At 43.4% G+C, this 25,022-nt stretch overlaps 1 protein-coding gene across 1 annotated transcript in view; it reads right to left on the reverse strand.

Moving 5' to 3' along the window:
* Window positions 1-15,158: 15,158 nt before the first annotated feature.
* MTRR (5-methyltetrahydrofolate-homocysteine methyltransferase reductase) overlaps window positions 15,159-25,022 on the reverse strand; it is a 30,227-nt gene continuing 20,363 nt past the window's right edge. The window contains exons 9-14 of the mRNA XM_036280753.1: window positions 22,211-22,253; window positions 21,347-21,533; window positions 18,395-18,513; window positions 16,997-17,089; window positions 16,698-16,880; window positions 15,159-15,788 (exon numbers count right to left, since the gene is read on the reverse strand). Coding sequence (XP_036136646.1) covers window positions 15,644-15,788; window positions 16,698-16,880; window positions 16,997-17,089; window positions 18,395-18,513; window positions 21,347-21,533; window positions 22,211-22,253 — 770 coding nt within the window. The 3' untranslated portion in view covers window positions 15,159-15,643. The remainder of the gene's footprint in view (window positions 15,789-16,697; window positions 16,881-16,996; window positions 17,090-18,394; window positions 18,514-21,346; window positions 21,534-22,210; window positions 22,254-25,022) is intronic.

The following is a 25,022-nucleotide window of genomic DNA, read 5'->3' on the forward strand; positions in this document are numbered from 1 at the left end:
TGTGAGACTAAAGCCAGTTTCCTAATGAAAACCAGGCAGTCTTCAACCATGTCCAGAAAGAAGCCTTGAAATTAAACTGTGATTCATGTCATTTGACGTCAGGTTCCTAGGGCAGGATTAAATTGCCTGGTGCAGCTTGAAAGCATTCATTTCTAACTGTGCTTCTTGTATTAAAAGAAAAGAAAAGACAGAATAAAGAAAAGTCACGGAGGAATGAGAACTGTGACAAGTGTTCCCAGGGTTTGGCAGGAATCCCAAATGTCCCAGCCTAAGGAAGAGCTGCTGTGGGAAGGGGTCCCCGTGAAGTGGTAAGCCCCACACGCAAGGGCTTGCGTGGTAAGAGGGGTGGGGAGGTTCAGCATAGAAACATGAGCAGCAGCTATAGATAGTAATAGGAAGTCAAAGTCATTCCACAGCTGGCTAAAGTACTTAGATTATAGCTAAAATTGTTCTCAACCTAGTGTTTCTCCATTAAATAATGTAAAAAGATAACAATGACATAGTCATTAGGATATCTAAACTCCAAAAACACTGACAATGCCAATGACTAGCGAGAACGTGGAACTCCAGGAATTCATTGATGATAGTAATGAAACGTCACACAGCCACTTTGGAAAAAAATTTAACAGAATTTTACAAAGCGACACATAGCTTTATTATATTACCTAGTAATCACGCTGATAACTTTTCCTCCGTTGATTTTAAAACGTATCACCCCACAAAAACTGGCACACAAAAGTTTATAGCAGCTTTTTTTCATAGTCACCAAAAGCTGGAAGCAATCAAGATGGCCATCAGCAGGTGAATGGATGAGCAAACAACCTGTGGTCCATCTAGACAATGGAATATTACTCAGCAAATAAAAAAGAAAGGAACTGTCAAGCCACAGAAAGACATAGATGATTCTTTAATGCCAATTACATTAGATTTCTGATTCTCTTCGAAGGCTCCTGTACCCACAGAGCACTGAGGACCAAGTAAAGGACATCCAGGTGCCTGAGGTATCAGTGACCAGGCAGGCCCCATTTTGAACAGTATGGAAATGTATTTGGATTGCTCTTGAGAGCTCCACAGTGTATTTTAGGTAGGGGAATGTGCATGTTCCGTGTAAATGAGTTCATTTCCTCCTCCTCACACTGTGGGAGCTTAGTTCTCAGGGACTGTGGGAGGCGTGTTATTGACTCACAATTATACGTCACTCCCTGGCTCATAGGAGCTGGTGGTATCTGGATCCCCGTATAATCAGGGGACCAAGGGGTGAATGAAACCTGGTTGGAAGGAACTTCAATCACGAAGGGAAATGACAGGGGTAGAAGGGGGAGGTCATCAAAACACTCCCTAAGGAATTATTATCTCCGATTTACAGATGGGGAAATAGAGGCTCAGAGGGAGGGACAAGGTGACACAGGTCAGTCAGGTCCAAAGTTAGTCTCCCACCCATTCTTCCTGGGGACTAGAAGGAGGTGGTCATCCATCTACACAAAACGTGTTGTTTTAAAACTAGTGGTTTAACTTCCCATTAGGGGGAAAAAAGACAAAATGCACCACCTCACACCAAAAATGTGCAAAGAACTGTATTTGAAAAAGATTTGCAGGCATGAAAATAACGCAAACGTTGTCTCAGCGCGCCATCTAGGGGACGGATCCTGAAGTGACACGCTTTTCCTCCTGCTTTGCGGCCTGCCTGGGCTCTATCACTCAAAGGTCCTGCACCAAAACACATCTTTGCACGCAGAAGTCTCCCAGTCTGGGGCTGAGACACAGCTGGACATCGGACAACTGCCCAACACCGGACAGGTCTTTATTTCCTGCATTTCCCGTGTTCCCTTAGAATCTGTGCACTCAAGGCAACATGCTGTGGTTTCCCTGGCAAAGCAAAGCTAAAAACGCAATTTATATTGAGGGGTCAGGGGCTCTTTACTATGTCCCCAGGTGTTACCTGTGCCACCACCACTGCACTTTGCCAATAGCCCCGAGGTTCCCTGCCTTCTTTGCACATCTGGCTATAGTGGTTGCTGCCCATCCCTTACCTTGATGGCCTCCCCCGAGTCATCTCTGTCGTTTTCTGATGTGGTTAGTTGTGTAGGTGTTGAGAGGGGCACGCACACGGCATGACCTGGTGGGACTGCTGGTGATCCCTCTGGCAGTAGGTCCAGAGGATGGTGCTACTCAACCCCACTGTGACCCAGGAATGAAAACAATGCCAGTTCTGCTTCCTTCTCCTCTTCCTTTTCCAGTCTTTTTCCTCTTTTCCCCTACGCCCCCCTTTCCATTTCTGAACTATCCAGCCCTCGGGTGCATGAGGAAGCCTTCGTGGGATTGGTGCGGTGGCATCCACGTGGGGAGACAGTCTGCAGAGAGGGGCGGCTCAGCTGGGAGGTGGGTGCTGCTAGGCACCCCTCGGATGCCAGGCAAGGACCCCAGGCTCTCGGGGAGAGGAGACCTACAGGTCTGTCCCCGCACCCAGGTCCTGGAGTATTTGCACCTTGACCTTGGGGACTCCTTCCCTGTGATCTAAAGCAGAGCTGAGTACCCCTCATCTGTCCCTAAACCCTGACTTTTCCCTGAAAGCTGTGCCTCCTCTGCTCCCTGGCACCGTGTTCTGGCGACCCGGACCCTGAGAGATGGATGCTTTTCCTCAGGTGGACGGACGCTGTGCTGAGGCTTCCTCGTTGGTTTGCTGTGAGCGCAACCAGCACCTCCGACCAGCACTAAGACTCCTATGGCAGGGTCCAGTGTCTTCAGCGGGGCCTGGATGATCCAGGAAGACGTTACTAGAACATTCCTCAGGTCTCACTCACTCCCGCCACACACCTCAGCTTTTCACTTCTTGATGACAACGTGAAAGGATTTTATAAATCTTTGGCTTTTCCTGATTTCGTCTGAAGCCTCTAAGGCTGGACAGCTCCCAACCAGGGACAGGTGGAGAAAGCACCTGGGTCGGTCCATCGGCAACCACTACAGGTTTTACTGTGACACAGAAGCTGTTCTCTGGATATCTGGCTGTTGTTGCCATTTCTTCACACTTTAGGGTTTGGACTCCCTGAGGTCAATGCCCGGTAGGGATGTAAGTACTTTCTGCTGCACTGATAGCTTATTTTATTGTAACACATGGAAGATGTACGACTCTATCCATATACAGATATTTCATCATTAGTCTAATGAATCATTTGTGTAGGTGTCTGGGAAGGCTGGGACCACTGACATCTTTCTGACCATTGTATAGTCTATGAGTCCCATGCAACTAAAAATAGCTCTCTAAAATGAAAAAAAAAAATGAACAGACTAACAATATTCTGCATAATGGTAAAAAAAAAAAAATCGTGCCTATTAAATCTCTTTTGAATTTGCCTAGTGTGGCTCTTTGCTTTGAATATGTTATTTTCCTGTTATTGGTCAGTAAGCTGACATGAAAATCCCCCAGTTGGTTAGGTGGCTGATTTTCTGTGTAAAGTCTAACTGGTGTGTAAACAAACCAAAAAAGCAGACTATATTGTCTCTTGAGCATCCTAAAGCATTGCTGTTGGATAATTGTTTTGTTTCACCTACCAGTTTTAAAATGAGATCCATCTGATCTCTCACCTGCCTCTGTTGAGGTGTTAACATGAGCAGTCTAAAGAGTTAGAGTTTCTGTACATTTAATGAACATCATCATGAGATGCTTCTGGTCCATGCAGCCATTTGGCACAGCTGGCTCAGCCACACAGAAGCAGCATTTTAGGATAGGAATGGACTTTGCACCATGTCTTCCTGGGAGCTCAGGTCCTTGAAGGGCTTCTATCTCCTAACTCAGAGCGAGCCAGCTGGGCTAATATCTATTGCTCACAGTCAGCCTCTCCTATCCAGGCATGTTTGCAACATAGACAAGTCCTTTTCATGGCATATGAATAGCACGGACTAAAAAGTCAAATTGATAGTGGATTTGAACATGAAAATGTGTTTTTTTGTCATTGAGAGTTGTAGAAAGTTTAAAGACAACCTCTGGGATGGAGGCAAAACCTCGTGCTCCACTATAATCGAGGCACCCAGAGAGCTGGAGGCTTACATTGATTGCCAAGGATCTGCAATGTACATGTACATACACAAAATCTCCGATGCCATTTCACTCCTCGGAAATTTAGACCTAAGTGTTATTTACATGCCAACTGTTTAATACTGGCATATGTGCAACTAATATGCAAGGTGTTTGGGGTCCATGGGGTATCTTCAGTCTGTCAGTCTTGGCCACTGGAAGAAGAAATAATTTATAAAAGAAGAGATGAGAATTTATCAGAACATCTCAGAAGGTAAGTAGACAGTTGATGGAAGACTTCTCTTCTCTTCTAGGACTGGATCTTGACACAGATTCTTCTAGAAGAACAACATCTGTGGAAGAATGAGGACATTAAGCCTTCTTTAAAAACACCTAAATATTTTTACTTTTACGTGACTTGAAGTCCTAGAAGCTTGTTTTATGATAAAACACATAGTCTGTAGGTGCTGATGTTTTCATTTTGTGTTCTGTTTGTTTGTTTGTTTGTTTACATGGTTGTTTGGGGCCAGGGGTGTCTTGAGAGGAACGAGGAGGGAGCTGCCCAGTGCTGTCCCTTAGGCAGAAACCACAGCACCAGCCTCAGCCACATCCCCAGCGGGAGGCGAACGCCGGAACGTGCTCACTTCCAGCTGCGCACCCAGGACCGAGCTTGCCTGTGGTGGGCCACGTTCCTGCCTCAGCTCTTCCTCTCGCCAGCGCTGCCGCAGAGGAAACCAGCCCAGGAGACCTCAAAGGAAGCTTCCAGACACATACGGTTCCTTCTGGAGCTCACACACATTCTCCCAGGCCCCACGCAAAACCCACAGATCCGATGCTAATGAGGAGAGATCTCGTGGTTTAGCACCCAAGGCCAAAACACCGGGTCAGGAGTCCAGAGTTTGTGCTCTCCTGGGCTGGTTTTTCACTCGGAAGATGAGAATTCAAAGCAGATCGTGTTTATAGAAAAGAAACACTCTTACGTTTCTGTACCCACGTATTACTGAGGTGTTGATAAGGTGAAAGCTAATAATTCTCTTTGGAATAATATTTTCTGTACAAATAAAGGTGTAAAAGTAACAGTGATAAATCGAGTTAAAGCTTGTATTTTTCCACAGATCGGCCTTTGCTTTGCTTGACACCAGGGTCCTGATGCCTACCACGCAGTCTATGAAGTGACCTAGAGTTTGCTGGGGCCCTGGGCCAGGGCTGGCTGCGGTAGATGTCACGGTTCTTTTTGAAAAGCCTGAGGCATGAGGATCCTCCTCTTTTCTAAAACGAGAGTCACGAAGGGTTTCCATTTTCCCAACTATATCAGAATCTCTTAGAGAAAGTGACTCCCCTTTTCTGTATAAAATCACATAACCAAATACTTAACCCAATGTAGTTAAAATGATTAAAGAAAAGACCTTCATTCTTAAAATCAAATAAATGTAGTCAACAAACCATAGAAACCATCTTACTGCATATCAGCAATAAGAATGCAGGCATTTTCCCAGAACTTTCTAATTTCAAAAACGATATCATGCATCTTTTCTGTCTCAGTAGAACGTTTGCTGGTAGTTGTTTCCCTTCTGTCTATAATATTAGTTAAGCTTGCATAACCCACACACTAAGGAGCAGACATATAGCATGTATCACAGGAGGGAAATTGTATCTACAGAAGAGGAGCAGGGCCTCAGAGGGATTTAATGACTTACCAACATGGCAGGACAGACCCCTTGGAACCAGCCCTGTGATTTGAGGTTTTATGTCCCATGATGTCTCTGCAAATAAAAGCCTCCGTGTGCACGCTCACAGTCTTTCTCCAGTCACGCAACACCAGGACGCCTGGCCCACAACCCCCCGGTGTCACTTCCAACAGTATTTATCCCAATCCATTTTTCAGTGATTCTCATACCAGTCTGTAAGTGAGCTCACCAAAACGTCCCCGATTGCCCCACACAAAGGCTTTTTGGGGTGTGGAGAGAATACAGCTGTGGGAATGTGAGGTTTATGTGGGCATTTGTAACAGAACCCAGTCCTAAGTCATCCCTACATGTGAGGTTCAGAGTCAACAGTGCAGGACCCCGCTGTCATTTCCAACTGCACTGTCCTGGGGCTGAATTCTAAAAGCCGAGGCTATAGCTCCCCCCAGTGTAAGGAACACTGGAGAACTCGAACTGCCTCCTCGATTTCAGCTTGTCCCCGTGGCAGAGCTGCTCGGCTGTGCATCCCTGTCTACTTGTGTCTGCCTTCACCTCTCAGCAACGATTGCTGTTTTTGTGGGAGCTGGCCTTTCAGACCGCGGAGACTCCAGACACCTGCAGGGTCATATAACCGGCAATGAGAGCCTGTTCTCCGGACCAGGCTTTGTCAGCTGATACAGCCCCACAGGCCCCTGTCTTGTCTGCATTCCTCCAGCCCCAGCTCTGGGCAGGGCCCTGTCAACTCCATCACTCCCCTGAGCTTCCCACAGTCAGAGGCCCTCTCACCCGCTGCCTCGGGCGTCCTGAGTGCTGGTCTGCAGCTGTGTGCTGCCTTCGACTCGGGTCATGGTGAGCACTCCAGGAGGGCAGTGGTGAGGGTGTCACTCTCTCACTACGCTGCCTGCGCACCCAGCACCAGCACGGGCCTGGCACACCCCAGGAATCCCACCAGTAACTGTTGAATGATGGGAAAGCAAGCAGTTAGTTACTTTATCTTTCTTCTTTCATTCAACTCACCAGCAAACATTTTTGGATAACCTACTATGCACTACTCACAGAGTAAAGAAAGGTGCAGTGATATGGTCCAGGTCAGAAGGTGCCTGGAGTTCAGTAAGGAGGCAGCCTGTGAATGATGCCAACCAGTATGGTCACCAGCTACTGGGCTGGTGAGAAGATGCAGTGTTACATCAGCCAAGGACCCACTGAGCTGGAATCAGCTGTAATTAGCTACCCTGAGCAGGATGCCCCTGAGCTGAGCCTTGACAGACAGAGAGGAGTTGGCCAGACAAGCAGGGATGTAAAATGGGGGGGAGGGGGAGTCATTCCAAACACCAGGTGCAGCATTTTCAAAGGCACAGAAGCTTGAAAATGTAGCACTTTTTTTCAGTAGGTACAGGCAATTTTGCATTGCTGGAATACAAACTGAGACTTGGGTATGGTGGTAGAGGTAACTGAACAGGGTATACATTGTCAATACTTCTACCAATTAGTAACATTCTGCATTGTGATTTAACCAATTAGTTATTTATCAGTTTATTGTTCAATTATTTATCAATTTGTGCATTCCTTGAGGAACACCCATCAAGGAGCAAGTTTGTGGCAGTTACTCAATGGACATTTGTTGGGTGGACGGGTGGATGCACGACACGTGGATGATGGATGGGTGGGTGACAGATGGCTAGATGATGGATGGATGGGTGGGTGGGTGGATGATGGATGGCGAGTGGGTGGGTGTGTAAATATGTACATCACACTGAAAACACACAGTTCCCAGCTTTGTAGCTGAGGCTCTCGGTAACGTCCCTGCTCATGCAGCTGTTCTGCTCCGCCTGGGCCGTCTCTGCCAGGATTTCTCCAGCCTCAGGAGACTCTTCCCTCTGACCAACCAGCTTTCCCAGCCAAGTGCTGGGAAAGGTCACAGAGCCAGCTTTTTCCCACAGCCCCAGCATGGAGAGTGGAGGATTATGTCACTGATTAGGCCCATGCTGCAAACTGAGCAGGCAAGGTGATATGGGAACGTCAGAATCCCTCCATGTACTTCCCCTCCCGGGCTCCAGACATGAGTCAGCAGAACGGGCAGACACTCCAGATGCCGGACGCTGTCCTGTCCTTCAGGGCAGGCCCAGTGCCCATGGCAGAGACACCCATTAGCATGATCTGGCGGCTGTTATTTTTATCAGCTTTTGTGTCTTGGCCTCACTGTGTTCCTTCCCACCCCTTCCTGCTAAACCTAAATTGCCTAAACTAAGGCTGATAAGCTCCAGAAAAACTCCTCTTTCTTCTGAGAACCATCTTTGATCAACCAACTATCCAGAAACAAGCTAAACATAGACTGCCCACTTGCTAAGGCTCTGTAACACCTCACCTTCTCCCGCAAGTCAGAGCACTCGAGGGGTGTGGTCCCAAGCTCGGGCCTTCTGACTAAAGGCTATGCTTAACCACATTCTGCTCTCCAATTTATCTCCCTCCAAAGGGTACATCTCCCCAGACAGTGCCAATTATTATTATTTTTTTATCCTCACCCGAGGACATTTTTCCATTTTTTGTTCAGATAGAGTGGGAGGGAGAGAGAGGAAGAGAGAGAGAGAGAGACATATCGATGTGAAAGGGACACATCGAGTGGCTGCCACGTGCACGACCAACCAGGGCCAGGGACAAACTGCAACCGAGGTACATGCCCTTAGCGGGAACCAAACCTGGGTCTCTCAGGACCGCAGGCCGACGCACCAACCACTGAGCCAAACCGGCCAGGGCGACAGTGCCAATTATTGACCACATAAGGAAAACAGAGGCGTAGGGGTCCAAGAATGTTTGAACTGGCTTGGGGACTCAGCACAGGTCAGCGCCGGCACACTGAGAGGAGGAGCCGAGCCCATTTAGGCGCTGCTAGAATTCCTTTAGGAGAATCAACCGTGTATTGCTGCTCACTGGGGCACTGTTCTGAGTTTTGGCTACTAATACTTCACCTAGCCAACAAGTGCAACTGCCAATCTGATATTTCAGGGAGAAAGTGGGCAAAAAGTATCTCCCTTCCCTTTTCCCTTGTGCTTTTAGATTTAATATTCAACAACTTGGTCCCATAGAATTGTAACAAGTGCTGGGTGCTGGGTGTAAAAGTGTTAAAGCCACCAGCACATTGCTAAGGGCCCCCCATGGCTGCCTAACTAGCAGTATGTCTCCAAATCTCATTGGATCAAGTCACATTCATCCTCTGAAGTCTTCTGGTCTGGCTCTAAATGAGACCCTGCCCAGTCAAATCCTTTTTGACTAGTAAGAAGGCAAAAACACAGGTGATCCATAACCTGCCACAACTCCAGCTTATTTATCTGTCATTGCTATTAAACAGGGTGCAAATGAGAAAACAATCTGTGTATGTGGCAAAGTGCCCCTGGTCTTGTGATGGTCGCTCACTTATTTCACTGAGAAACTTCTTTCAAAGAAAATACAACTCTCTCACTTTGCCTTGAAAATACCAAAGGGAAGAAAATCAACTTACAGCTATGTTCTGAAATAAAGGCAGAATTTAGTGGCTCTTATACACAATGAAGTCATGTTCTTTTGTTCAAGTCACCCATCTGGAAAAATAGAAACATGATTTAGACCTTTTCTGAACCTCTCCCTTTACCTGTTAACCTCTGGGAAGTGAATTAAAGCTGGTGAAAAGTGCCGAGTTAACCGCTATTGAATCAGAGACCATGGAGACAGAGGCATGCTCTGGACACGTGCAGGGGAATGGGGACTGGCCAGGAGAACTAAAAACATAGCGAAATGACCTTGCCATCATCAGCCGCTCCTCTGAGATTCAGAGCACACCCACTCACGCAGTGGTGTTTCTCCAGAAACTGTAGACGTGATAATAGCAATAGTAGCGGCAGTCATGTTCGTACTAAATACTAACACATTTTAGACCCTTATTTTGTGTCAGGCATAGATCTAACTAAGCACTTTACACCTGTGAACTCATCTAATGGACCATCACCCAAATTCGTATGTGTTTAGATGAAAACTCCTACCTAGTTTCTAATATTGGTAAGGTTTACTGATTTCCCCGACAGGTAGATGACGTGCTGCTGGCTTTCAGTCTGCCTGTCTGAGTCCTGGTGTGAAGACAGAGAGACAAGAGGTGTGAGCATCATGAAGCTTCACATGCCACCGTTTCACTTGAGCCTCTAACTCAAAATTCTGCTGGATTTTTGTTCAGAAAAGAAGAAATAAAAGTCACTCTGTATACATCATTAGCTTTGTGATTAATCACTAAAGACACGCTGTGCAATTAAGTCTCCTCTCGCACTGTGGGGGAAGAGGAGTGGGTGGCGCCTTTTCAGAAAACCCGGGCGAAGTGTGGTAGTGTGCACAGAATACTGACGCCATCAAGACCCACGAGGTCCCCAGGCACTTCTGAGCCAGGTTCCTCACACGCTGTCGGGGGAGTAAAAGAGGCCTTTTGTGAATAAGTATAGCACTCGTCCTTGGAAATATGTTCAGCAAAGATTAGTTTTGGTTAGATGCATTTTAAAATTGAAATTTAAAAGGGTGATTGCTCAGAAATGAACATGTAATTTATACACACAAAAGTACCATTGTGCATGTTCTCTTCCACGTAACGTGGTTTTAAAGATACTGGGCATCCTGCTTGCCACACATGGAGTAGTGGCGACCCTGGCTGTATCTGAGTCCCACAGACGGTCCTGGCTGCCCATGGAGGGCTCAGGAAGGTCCGTGCGGGCCACAGCCATCTCTTCTCCCTTGATTTTCCTGGTCGCAGACTCCGTCGGGGATGCTGTGACCCACTGGGCCAAACCACGAGTTAAAGGAAACAAAACCTTCCTGACCAAATTCCTCTTCAGTTTTTGACTTATATCTGACAGCAGACTGTAAATACCCCTTCAGCAACCTGCATTCATGCTCCAGCGTTCTGAGGCCCTGTACCAAGCTAAACAATGAAGAGAGGTGTTTCCCAATGACAGAAATAGTGAAAGCAATGTCTGTCATATGCTGAACATTCTGTATTCCAGTTTCTGTAGTTTATAGTGGAGAAGATACAACATGTTAAGAAAATGGTAACATTTAAACCTGATTTTCTCCTCCTTTCATTCTGTTTTTAAACAGTATTTCCTCTGCCTGACAGAAAGCTCTTCCCTAGGACCTGAGGTTTCCTGTTCTGACCCAGGCCCCCTCCTCTTCCTGAAGCCACCCTTTGGGTCAGTAGCCGCCCCAAGCAGATAATGGTTTAACACTACCCCTCCATGTGACAAAATCACTTTCAGTACTTACTTAACAAAACACACATAATAATGTCAGGAAAGAAACAGTGAAGATTTCCTCTTATTGAACTTCACCTATGGATATATAATCATGCCAGTTAAAAATAAAATAAATATCAGAGCAAAAAAGATAAATACTGCACTTCAACAAGAGATTAAAAATGTAAAAGAATAATAGCATAAAGATGGTAAGCACAAAGAAATAAACTCGAGTTACTTCAGTTCTCTTATTCTGAAGTGTTTGTTCCTGCTGACTTATTTAACATTTGGAAAACAAGCGTTGTTTACTTTCGGTCTGCCTTTGTACGTGAACTCTGCTTTAGAACACAGGTGTCACGAGGAAAGGCTCCCTGAAGATAGGACAGGCTCCCGATGGAGGGCTTGGTGCACCAGTGATACAACCTCAACCCTTCATGTGTCGCAGTCACTACAATCTGAAAATTTTGTACTCAGCTGTATGTGATTTTTTTTTAATGAACCATCTTTTTTTTTTTTTTCTGGTGTGAAATTAAGCAAATCAGGTATTAAAATATCTACAAAGAGCCAGAATCAACCCTAAAAAATGATATAGTAAAATTTAAACTCTAAAATTATTCCTTGAAGATCAGAGGGAGACACTTTGGAAGACAGTTTGGCAGCTTCTTAGAAAAAAATATTTTTAAATAAAAGAAAAGGACAATCTTTCCATTTGACCCAGAAATCCTACCCCTGGGTATTTACTTATTCAAGTGAATTGAAAATGTATGTTCAGGAAGTCATCTATACACAAATGTTTACAGCAGCTTAATTGTAATTGCCCCAAACTGGAAGACACCAAGATTACCTTCAAAAGGGGAATGAGCCCTGGCAGTTTTGCTCAGCGATAAGAGCCTTTGCCTGCGGACCAGAGAAATCCGGGTCTGGTCCCCTCTAAGGGCACGTACCTCGGTTACAGTGTGTCCCCCGCCCTGGTTGGGTCGTGCAGGTGGCAGCCACTCAATGTGTCCCTTTCATGTCAATTTTTTTTTTTTCTCTCTCTCTCCTTCCCACTCTATCTGAATAAAAATGGGAAAATGTCCTCGGGAGAGGATAAAAAAAAAGGGGGGAATGAGTAAGGTCATTACATCCATATGACAGAATATCACTTAGCAATAGAATGGAGCCAGCTAACAATTCACACAACCACATGGATGGATCTTAAACACATTTTGCTAAATGAGAGAATACCCGCCCCAAAAGCTACCTCCTGTTGTATCATTCTGGTCATATCCAGGTCCAGAAGAGGCAAAATCACAAGTTTCAAAAAGAGGTGAGTGCTGGTCTGGGGTTCTCAGATAAAAGGAGCCAGGGCTTGTTGGAGACATGGTTGATCATAATATAGGGGCAGGGAAAATTTAAAATATTGGAGCAACTTTTATATTACACTTTTGTATTGTAACCCAAAGTATTAAATAAATACCCATGAGTTCACATTGATAAAAAAGCATACGTTGGGAGAAGGAATACATTGTTCTTACAAAATACAGATGGTATCTATAGATACTCCTCCAGGTCTCAACTACAACAGCCAGAGTAAAGCCCTTGAGGACGCAATCTAGTCATAATACTCCTCTGATCAAACAGCTTTTGAGTCACTCAGAGTAAAATCAGAATGTACATGGCCTCAAGGCCATGCATCTTCAAACTCTCTATTTTTCTGTTTCCTCAAACTTACCAGACATTGCCCTACCCCAGGGCCTTTGTACTGACTGTCCCTCCTGCCTGAAGATACACAGTGGCCAGCTCCTCCATCCCTTTCAAGTCTTTCCCTTCTCAGGGAGATGCTCCTGACTATCTGAAGTTACCTAGCCCCAATACTGCACACCAAATCCCTTTACCTTTCTCCTTGGCCATCATCACCTTCTCAGGCATCATATTGAATTTATGTACTCATTGTCTCCCCTCAACATAATGGAAACTTCCCAAGACAAGGTGTTTTCTTTTATTCACTGCTGTATCCACAGCACTGTGAGCAGTACCTGGCACACAAAATTCTATGAAATAAGTATTTCCCTCTGGGTCTTGGGTTGGCTGCACCCCATGTGTACATTTAGTACTTTAAACCAGTCCTAAATATTCTGTAATCCATTTTTCCTTTTTTATGCTATAAATCATTTGCATGTAAAATTCTTTGTGGGTTGCTTTTTTAGACTTCAGAGAGAGAGGGGAGACAGAAACATGGATGAGAAGTAGATGTCAGGTTTACTACACCCAACATGTCATCCAGTTTGCTAACTGTGTGAAGTTCAAATTATCCTATTTTTTAATCTGACAGTTTATGGCTAAGTAGGTTAGTATCCCAGTATCGTGGGGGTGTAATCCAGGTTAAAACTTCAGCATAGATATGTAGTGTGGCCCAGTGAGCCCTCTGGGCGGGGAAATCCTGATGAGGAAAGCCATGTTGTGATGATCGCGGCGCGCCTTGAGTTTTCTCGGTTCACTGCCACCCACCAGCATGTTACTGCAAATAATGGGTCCAACGTTGAGAGTAACTGAGGTTAGAAAAGGTCCCTTACTGGTTTGGTGATATTCCAGATAAGATGGAGTTTGAACAGACTAATTCAGAGGTTCTCCCCACCCCTACACAAGCAAGGTCAGGCTATCTAGTAAGGCCCCAAGGTGGTGCCTGAGGCTTAACCCTACAGAGAGCACCGAGTCCACCACTGGGTTGGAGGGCAGCTTACAGCGATAAACAAAATTCTGTCCCTGAAACACTCACAAACATTATGAATGTGAAACTTCTCGTGCCCGAGGTAGCTGGACTACCTAGAGACAGCTGATTTCCTTCAATGTGCAGAAAAGGCTGCAGGAACTGTTCCTGCCCAACTGCTCATTTTTAATAAATACATTATAGAATCTGGACTGAGATCTATCTCTGCTCTATTCCCTGCCGATCAGTCCTCACCTGGAACCTGAGAACTAGTGAATCCAACAGAAATAACCTAATGTTGTGTATAAATGAGACAAGGCAGCTCAGGTCAGGTCCAGAGCTCACCATCACTATTTGTTAGTTTCTCTTTGCCAATCAATCAATTTTCAGGTCACATATTTACAGACAGTTGGTAAATGGGCACAAGGTCCTGATTGTTACATCTTCTTGCTATAGTTATCAATAAAAAATATTGCTTTTTGTTCCTTTTAATGTTTTCACCTAAGGTGTATTTTGGCTAATATATACAACATATGCATTTCATTATGTAACAGTATTTGCTTGATGTTATGCTTTTCAGATTTATTTGTTGTAAAAACATACAAATATGACATTAGAGAATCAAGTCTTATCAAACCTTAAGATTATATTTCCTTTAGATCTTTATTTTTCAAAAGACTAGGAGCCTTTCACACATAGAGATTTTTTTAATGCCAATCTCAAATAAAAACATAATATATACGAGCCTAAGGAGAAAATGTATCAAACCCTTAACATTTTGTATTGACAAATTTTTAGAGAATTAGCAGTGGTAACTGTCTTAGTTCCTCTGGGCTGTTGTAACACAATACCAGACACTGGGTGGCTTATAAACAACAGACATTTGTTTTGCCCAGTTCTGGAGGCTGGAAATCCAAGACCAGCAAGCCCGCATGGTCGGGCTTCTTCCAGACTGCAGCCTGTTGACTCTTGTGTCCTCACAGTGTAGGAGCTAGGAGCCCTGTGGGGTTTCCTTCCTAAGGGCACTGGTCCATTCAGGAGGGCTCTGCCCTCATGACCCAAGCACCTCCTACAGGCCCCATCTCCTAATGCATTCTATTGGAAGTTAGGATTTGAATATATTTTGGGGAACATAAATATTCAGACTGTAGAAGAAATTTAAAAATAACAAGGATTTTAATTTAAGTAGACATTTTAGCCTAGGATACAGTTTGAGTGGTACCATGGGGGCAAGTTAAATTATGTGGAAAAACTAAAAAATATACCCAAAGGAACAGAAATGAATATAGTTGGGGGTGGGGGACAAAGGGAGAAAAAAGGTTGTAGCTTACTAAAATATGTATTTGTTCACATCTATAAACTGAATGTAAATTTCTCTGAATACTGCTATTGTGAAATTAAAAAGTAATTATGATAAATAAAACATAGGCCAGAGTAGAATTTCAAAATACATTTCATGTTTCTATAAGCTTTACCTTAAAATATTTTTATCTGAAATATAGTTTTGGTATTTAAAATAAACATTTGACTGAGTGATATAAACATGTAATACATGTGTAACTTTAACTTATATCCTTTACAGGATATTTCTGTGTAAGGATAAATTATTTTTACATTATTTAAAAAAAATGGCAACATGAGCTCCCAGATTTAACTATCTGCCTGGGGCACGCTAGTGCCCACATCCTATATTGGGAGCCCCGGCACGCGTTCTGGTCAAGCTCTCTGTGAAGTTCCCCACAATACAGAAGTGACCCCGGAGGAGCTGGAGGAGGGAGGGCTGCCAATCAGCTCAGGCGGCCCAGCAGCTGAGCCACAGGCTGGTTTGGGGAGGGGCCGGGGGGATACAGAAAACCAAACCTGAGTTAGCTATAAGTAAGTGATCCACTCTCAACCTACCTCCTCTAAAAAAAGTTTAAAATTTTTTAAAATTTTAAAATGGAAAGTTTCGCTTCAATGAAGTTGTCTGTTAGTACTTTAAGCCCAAAAAACCCTTAATTCTCATTTTCTGATTTTATGACCAAATATCCTGAAGATAGCGTTTTTCTTCTTTTAAAGTAGCCAAAGTTTTCATTGCTTCCAGCTTATCAACTCCAACCTCTCTGCTGATTATTTCCACAAGGGTATCATTTACTTCCCTGGCCATATTCTTGGCGTCTCTAGAAAAAAGAAGTAATGGTATCAATGTTTAAGAAACAGACATTTTTACTAAATCTTCCTTAATTCACGAATCTAATTCCCACTGGCACCCCTATCACTACACTTTAGTCCTCCTTCCATTTCTCTGGGAAGTGTCTCAAGAGGTCTCCCAGACCCGGTCACCTATAACTCACCCGACTGACACCCAGGCCTTCACACAGTGATCATTCCAACACGTACAGCCGACCACACTGGTCAATGTCCACCTCCCAGGAGCAGCCCAAACCTTGAGTGTCTAAGGACTTACCCATCTGGCTGCTGCTCACCTCTCATTCCCTCCCCCACTCTCAAGGCACACATGGGACTTGCATTCTGAGGGCACCCAGCTCTCTTAAAAGTCTAAGGCTTTACATGTGCACACACACATACACGCACATGTTAACAGATCCACTTACTGAGAATTTACATGTGCTTGGCCCTTCTCTAAGTGCTCTGAGGTGTCTCCACTCTGTTCAATTCCTGAAGGGGGAAGTGCCCTGGAGTCTCCTGCACAGCACTCGCTCCCACCCAGGTTCCGTGCTCCCACCCAGGAAGTGCACCCTCTGGGGAAGGGAGCATATCTCATTTATCTTCATCCCTCTCAACATGTGAACAGGGCCAAAGCACTCACTAGACATGCCAGTGTTTGCTAAATGAAAGAACTGTACAGGACTCTAGCATATCAGAAACTGAACCTGACCTACCCCTACACAGGGAAATGTATGTTAAAGTCACTTCAGAACTTATATTTCTCTTCCTGTACTTAAGAATCAAATCTCTCCTCCCTCCATGTCTGGATTATTATTACCAGACTGGTCCCTTGATCTTTAATAACTATCACTGCCTGCCTCCCACCCTATACCTGGCACCTGAGCACGAGGGCTACTTACCCACACACATAAATGTAACCGTTCTCATAAAGAAGGAGCCTGGCCACCTGCTTGCTGTGAAGCCGGATGCTGTCTTGAACATACTTCACTGGGGCTTCCTCCTCCCCGACAGGAGCATCTCTTGAGAAGGAAACCTTCAGGTGAGTCAGGATTCTATGCTTATGGAAATGTCTGAGCTCTTCTCTGAAATACAATATGTAAAAGGTCACCGAAAGGTTTGTATAATTTAAAGTTGAAAAAGTCTGCAATGAGAACTGCCCCCCATGGCTGAGTCTGGCAACACTAGAACTGTAGAGTACCTGAATAAATAATCCCTATCCTGATGTCGACAGCCAAAAAACAACCACATCACCCCAAAGTGTCCATCTGGATGTTGTTCTTGGAGCTTCTCTCTAAGTGAAAAAGAAAATTGAGATGTTTAACATAAGGAATATGTACAACCAATGTCTCCCTTTGGCCAGGAAATACCACCAACCAACCCAGAAAGGTCTGTAAAATCTATCTTTGGAGTCCCTGAAAGTTCATTCATTGAATTAACATCCTGCTCTCTTCAGGGTTCCTCAGCCCCTCCAGCAGACATTCCAATAAGGAAACGTCTCCATGAGCTGCAGACATCAATGAGCTCTATATGACATCTCTGTAACAGCAAAAAAAAAAAAAAAACCACATTGTGAAGCCTAGACTGATTTCTACATTCAATATTAATAGCAACCTTATGAATAAATTAACTCTCAATTAAGACACTGGAAAAGTGACACAGGGCTTTGAAAGGTAGAAGGACCTATTGTGGAGTGTCAGAAATAAAGGCACACCAATGAGACACCCTGAGTGTGCCTGCCATTTTCTCTGCTTTCTTAAGGAAGAAAACTAAAAATAAAACAACAAAAAGATTATGTCCAAAGGACATTACTCCACTATCTGGGGAACAGGACATAAGAACTGTTCATTATTTCACAAATGAGGAGAGAAGCACAATTTGATTTTTTATATCAAATAGTTCTGTTCTCATCCAAAGTTACATCTATCAGTATCATTCCATTGAAAATTACTAATGTTTGGAGATTAACTTTGAGACTTTTGGTATCATTGGAGCTATTACAGCAATTTTATCTACTTAAGGAACAAGTGGAACAGCCTCCACATCATCCCAGCACAGAGCTCTCCTGGAAATATGTCCCCAGCTACGTGTGCTCCAAACCACGGTGCAGCCAGGGAGAAAAGGGAAGTGAAAAGGGAAGTAAAAAGGAAGTTCCAGCACAAAACACATCAGTATAAGACAGCATATTTATGCCCGACTAGTGTGGCTCACTGGTTGAGTGTTGACCCATGCACCAAGAGGTCACCTGTTCGATTCCTGATTAGGGCACATGACCAAGTTGTGGGCCAAATCCCCAGTAGGGGGCGTGCAGGAGGCAGCCGATTGATGTTTGCTGTCATCAATGTTTCTAGCTCTCTCCCCCTCTCCCTTCCTCTCTCTCTAAAATCAATAAATACATTTTAAAAAAAGACAGCATATTTACTTTCCTCATGGTGACAAATTATGTTATGCTATCACACATTTGATACTAATTTTTTAAAATAAAAATTTTACAAGCAAACTCCAATGTCCTCAAAACCACTGAACAAAAAAGCTGTCTGTTCTGTTCTCACCCAGGATCACAAGGGATACATGTGCTCACCAGCCAGAAAGGACACACCTGTGCTGCAGGAAACCAATGAAGGGCGCTATGCCAGTTCCTGGACCCACCATGATGACAGGGGCTGAGGGGTCATCTGGTAAGTGGAAAGAGTTTGTTATCCGAGGAGAGATGGGTATCTGGAATATTAAAACAATGGTCAGAAGTATGAAAGAAGATTTAGATAAAAGCTTATAACCAAGATGACCTTTGCTAATGAAGTCAGAAAGTGCAAATTCCCCTAAAATATCATCGTAAAATTACATAGCAGCATTACATCTTACTGAAACCATGAACACATGTCACTACAAAGAAATGAGTCTATTTTACAAATGTTTATTTTCTATTCGAATCAATGGACTTTAAAAAATGACAGGCGTGATATTTCTGAGGTAGAACATTAACTAGATGTAATTACTCTTTTTCTAGTTCCATGAATGAGATCTGCTTCCCAGCCTGCAACCCATTACATTTACTTTGAAAAAAAATGCAGGAAAAAATAAAGACATGACTCTCAGTTTGTGCATATAGGGGCAATGAAGATTAACATCAAGATGGGGTAAAATGTTTTAAGTGAAAATTAGGCAACCAAATGGGAAATTAAGGGCTTGCTCTGAAGATGTTAGAGAATTGTGTGGTATTCTGGGTCCAAGGTTATTTGTGCTTGTGCAAAACTAAGAGTAAGTGATAGAGACAGATAAAATCTTTTCATTAAAATGTCAAGATTTTTCTTCTGAATCATGTGCCAAGGGCACATACAAGGAATCAATTTGTAAATGTGCTTCTTTCCAGCTTCACTTTGCCACATGTGTAAGCTATACTGGGTGATGCTAAGAGTTAAGAATGATAGGAGTCCACTCTGTAGCCCATGCCGGTAACTGTATACATTTCAACCTTTAATTCAAGAAAAATCATATGAAAGTCACTGACAGGACTTACTTTGTAAGTGAAGAATTGGCAAACCTGTATCAAATCATTGTTCTCAGTATTGAATGAGACTATAATTAATGTCACATTAGCCTATTCACTCGACTCATTCATTTAACAATTGTATTAATAATCATATGATAAGCAGTAGGAATAGAGAAAGGAGCAAAACCAAATCCATGTTCGTGGGACTTACATTCTAGTGGGTGACAATCAACACACACATATCCCTAGAATGATGCATGATTAAGTCTCACAAAGCAAAATAAGACAGGACACAGTGGGCAAGGCAGGGAACTGCTAACGAGAGCCTCTAGCTTCTGGGTACTGCAGAGGTCAGAACAGCAGCTGGCTCTTGCTGCATAAATCTCAGATGGCCTACAGCACCCTGCACTTACTTCTGGCTCTCCTTAAAGGCTGAAGGCAGGCTCTGCTCCCTGGATCTCCTTCACTTGGGATCCAAGCCCAAAGAGCAGGCCTGGCCTGGATAATCCTGTCCTCATGTCAGAGGGAAAGACTGAGGGAGGGAAGCCATAGCACACCATCAGGTCCAGGGCTCCCGCTCTGATGTGGCCTATACCCTCTCTGCTCAGGTTTCCCTGGCAGAGGCGACCCATCAATGGGAGGAAACACTCATTACACTGTGGGGTTGGAGTGGTGGTGGAAATATCTGTGAATAATTGTACTACCTACCAATGTGGAGGAGGGCCTGTGGTAGGTCATGCCCTCAACATTCTTTACACTTCCTAATAAAATATGATAAACTAGGAAGCACCCTGAAACTTAGTTTTAAATTGTATCCTTTCTATCTGCACCTCCAGCGTCTGCATATTGGGTAGTCAATAAAAATATGTTAAAGGAGTGAAAGGAAGAGGAAAAAAAGGGTAGGAGGAAAGAAAGAATATGGGAAAGGCTCCCTGCTTAGTGTTTGTGATACATTATGGATGTACTTTTATTTTAAATTTCTGGAGATCATCTGCTATTTTATATGATCATGAAGTACTTAAATATTACTTTTCAAAAAAGGAATATTCTCAGGTTCTCAATATTTTGTTGCAACACAATAAACCAAAGAGTATGGATGGGGGAGGAGAGAACAGATGGGGACAGACATGGACACACACACCTGTTCCAGGCAGCAGACGGGGAAAATGCCCGGTTAAAAGGCAGCTTCCAGCAGCAGTCTTCCTGTAAGCCCTCTCAAGTACAGAGCAGAGGCCTTACTTCCCTCTGTGGGCTCTGGCCTTTTCAACTCCAATAACTTACAGCAACCAAACCAGTCATAAGATAATGCTACAAATGACACATTCATTTCTTCAATACCATGGAGAAAGAAGATCTCACAATAAAACCTGCAGTTTTTTGTTTGCTTGTTTGTTTTCAAATTTCAGACATCCTTATGAGCAGGGACAACTTTAAATTGCTGCTTATGCATGTGGTCATGAACAAAATTTTGCTGAGTGCTGTATCAAAATATAAAAGATGTCACTGTGTCCAGAAACAAATGTGTCCAGTTTGTTTTAAAAAAATCAAATATTTTCCCTCTACGTGTTTTAAAAGTGATTCTCCCATGATGTCTTCTCACTAACAACATTAATTCAGAATCTACACACCATGGCTCTGACAAAAGGGAAGAGACAGGGCAAGTGAAAATCCACTACCCAAATTGAAGGACAAAAAAATCAGTCTCTGGTTGTCAACTGCCATTCAAAAAGGGCTTACTTAGGACATAGGATACAGCTTAAACATAAAATGAAGCTGTTTTCAATAGTTACTGGATTAGTCCTGTGCCAACCTACCAAGAATAGTCACAGAAAAAGTCTTAACGTTTATGAATATGACAAGCACAGAGAAAAGACTGTATGATATAAAATTCATGCTTCACACATTTACAAAATGCATGAACCACCTAACAGAGAATGAAAGTATGTTTTCCTGACTTTCCAACAGGTATTTGAAAATTAGAGTACGACGCACATTCTTTGTTTTTTCTAATCAGGCAAAGAACATAATTTCAATGATACCAGAACTGCACACCCCTAGTACCTCTGGAGCCAGGGCTTTCCCGCCATCCGCGTGGGATGCACGCATGTTCGGCTGAAGAATTGACTCAACCAACGTGGCCAGCCAGCCTGTGCACACGCCTCTCCGCAGAACCACTGATGTGTCACTGGACAGAAACTCCACGATGTTAAAAACAAAGTGGAGCTTCCCTGGGTGAGACAGACTTGAGCTGCAAAGATGCACATACATTTTAAAACTCTATTAGGACAAATACATTCAGGCCAAACTAAGCCTTTTTTATTGCAGTGAGAATACAGAGTGGAGCAAAAATAGATTCAATTGTGAGTACAAGAAAACACAGGGTTTATTCTCATATTATTATTAATTACTGTATTATTTTCCATATGAAAACTGTAAACCTACTTTTGCTCCACTATGTATGTCCTTATGGGATCTAAAGTACCTTCTAACTCCTCCTCACAGACAGGGGCTCTGTTGATACTTAAGAGCACCCCCCAACCCTCATTTTGTGATATCATTCAGGGAAGTTTCTAATGACCTGTTTGCCTTCAAGACTAAATACCATTTCCCCACTTTCCCTCTCTTCCCCATCCTCCTCCACTGCCCAATGAGGGCCGCTGGACAGCAGGAGGAGGACCTGGGGACTCAGTGCCCATAGTGGGAACACGGCTCTGGGGCATGGGAGGCACTGAAGGCCCCCACCCTAGCCCCTCCTGGAGGACAGGAGTTCTGACACTGGTTTGCTTCACTCTGCAGATGCCTGCTACTGTTCCCACAAGTCAGGTAAGTTTTCACTGAATGAATGTGTAGCTACTAAGGATTTGGAAGTTGGACTTTCATAACATTTTGAGAAGAAGATACTACATATAAACAAAATATCAGTACCTTGCACAAGAATATGGTCTGGGCTGGAGCTTAGGAAGATGTTCTAGAAAATAAATAAAAATCAGCAATTATTAATTCATGGCTACTGAAAATGACATATAAAAGGTAAAAAAAGTTCAAAGTCTCATTTGATTCTTATTTTATTTAGAATATTAAAACTAATTTATGTTTTAGTTTTAAATGCTATTTGTAAGCACATGTAAATTCACCATGTCTAAGTAAATAATACTGAATACCTTTTCCCAGCTGCTAACGTAAACCAGACGTACTGCATCTTCTTATTCTGAAATCAGGACGTCTACCTAAAGGCTGGTTTCTGAAATTAAAGGATGCTAAGGAATAGAGTTCACGACTGGGCTTCGGGGTCAAGGAACCCATTACATTCTCTGTGTTGTGTGTGCAGTCTTCTGGGGACAGTGTTCAGAGTTTTCAGATTTGAAATAGATCATGACCCCCAAAAGATTAAAGAACACTATTTTAAGAATTATGGCAACACTAAAGTTTGAAGTATTTTTTCCTTCTAATTTTCAATGTCATATTTGTAATAGTTATTTAGCAAAAATTTGGAGGAGCTTTCTAAAATAGTTTAGTTTTAATAAATATTTTAAAAAGGTTTCATACATGGCTCAACTTAATACTAAACATTAGATATACTAAGTTTTCTTAAAGAAACTAAAAAATGATTTAAATTTCTGTAAGTCTCAATGTCTTGATTAAATTTTTAATAAAACTATGTAATAAGTGATACATACATACAAGTTTTACATGGTAGTAAAAAATACATGGAAAGAAATACTCTCCTATGACTGAAGCTTCACAGGAGGCTTCACCCAGCTCCCTTGCATGTGTCCTGAATGTTGGCCTGCCCTCTATTCCCCTCAAAGACTCAAGTAAAAAGGGCAGGAGTGTCCGTGTGAATACAGGAAAGCGGGGAAGTGCACCTGGTAACGCTTTTGAGGAAGAGGAAAGAGAACAAAATACTAAGAAATAAAAATAAGAAAGCAGGACTGACTTGTAAGGAGAAGCCCTGACTGTAATGGCATCAAAAGGGACCCAGCTGGCCCAACAGTGGAATAATACATGCTTTCCTGTCCTAAAGACAAATGCAAATTTTAGGGATTTTACTACAGTCATCCCTCGCCACTTCGCGCTTCAACTTTCATGGCTTCACTCTATTGCAGTTTTTTCAAATATATTCATTAAAAAGTTGACTGAGACAGTGAAAATGATACAGCACGTGCTTGGTTGTCTGAGTCAATTATGCACCCTTGTATTACAATTAAAATTAAAATTACTGTACGTATGGACTGTAGGCCTATGTATTCGAGCACCCCACGAATCCTTCAATGCCAGGTGCAACCACTTGACCACTCCTTGTGTGTGGGCAATAACTTTTTCCCAAAAAATTGGGTGTGGTGAAACCAAACCAATCAGAGCCTGTTGTTCACTGATTGGCTCAGCCTCATGCAAGTTTGTTTCTCTCATACACGCTACACGTGGGAAGCATCTTTGCTCTTGTGTTTGCGATTTCTGAGAACTTTTATCTAAGCCCCACGATGGCTCCTAAACGTGCTGCTTCTTCTAAGCATTCTGACGATGAAACTAAGTGCTGGAGGAAGGTGCTTACCATCCAGGAGGTGAAACTCTTGGATGTGATCAAAGATGGCAAGAAAATCGTGGAGGCTGCCCGCCATTACGACTTGAATGAGTCTACCGTTTGCTCCATCCATAAAGATGAAAAGAACATCTGTGCAATGGCTACTGCCTCTTTCAACAAGGAAACAAAGCAAGTCATGACAAGTTGTAGTAAGTTCGTAGCGAAAACAGAGTCTGCTCTAGCTGTTTGGATCAGTGACAGCCGCAAGGAAAACATTCCGTTGGATATGCTGGTCATTGGGGAGAAGGCGAGGCAGCTCTATCAGCACTTTATGGTGGATGAACCTCAACCAGGTCCCTCTTCTGCAACATTCATGGATTTTACGGCGAGTAAGGGTTGGCTCGAGAAGTTCCAAAAAAGTTGTCATCTGAAGAGTCTTTCTCCACGGAGAAGCTGCCTCTGCTGACCAGCCTGCAGCAGAGGACTATGTGAACAACATGTTCCAGAAGATCCTTGAGGAGGGCGAGTATCATCCAGAACAGGTGTTCAATATGTATGAAACAGGACTGTTTTGGAAAAGAATGCCTTCCCAGACATTCATTTTCAAAGATGAGACCAAGGTCTGTGTGAGTGAGAAGGAGGAAGAGCAGCCAGAGGTTCCTGGGGGTCAGGAGGAGGAAGCTGGCCTTATACTTGAGTGTCTCTCGCAAGTCGTGAGAACTATTAAGGTAGTACAGGACATGATTGGTGAATGGGACCCACAAATGATGCATGCATGGCGGTTCCAGAATGCTCCTGATGGAGCAATAAAACCCTACAAAAGCTTCCTTACACATGAAAAGACAGCGCCAGCAACTGCCTATCACGATGTTCTTCAGCCACGCACCCAGACACTAACTGCCTACTCCTAGTGCTCCTTCAGTGGAAGATGACGACACACCTGCTGAAGATACTGCACTACCTGAAGACTCTCCCCTGAGGTCGTGCCTTCAGAGGAGCAGTAACCTTGCTCTTCTTTGCTGTGCAGAACATCTCTTCATCTTCATTGCTTCATCATCGAACAAGTTGCACTATTTTCATAGGTTAGTGGTTGTGTTTAAGAGCTGTGTGTGTGTGTAATTAAATGTACAATAATAATAATATTTATAACATCTAATCTGTCTTATTTTCTCTAATATATTGGGTAATACGAGTATAATGGTGACTAAAGGTTGT

The sequence above is a fragment of the Molossus molossus genome, unplaced genomic scaffold (genome assembly GCF_014108415.1).
Source record: "Molossus molossus isolate mMolMol1 unplaced genomic scaffold, mMolMol1.p scaffold_m16_p_3, whole genome shotgun sequence".
NCBI lineage: Eukaryota > Metazoa > Chordata > Mammalia > Chiroptera > Molossidae > Molossus > Molossus molossus.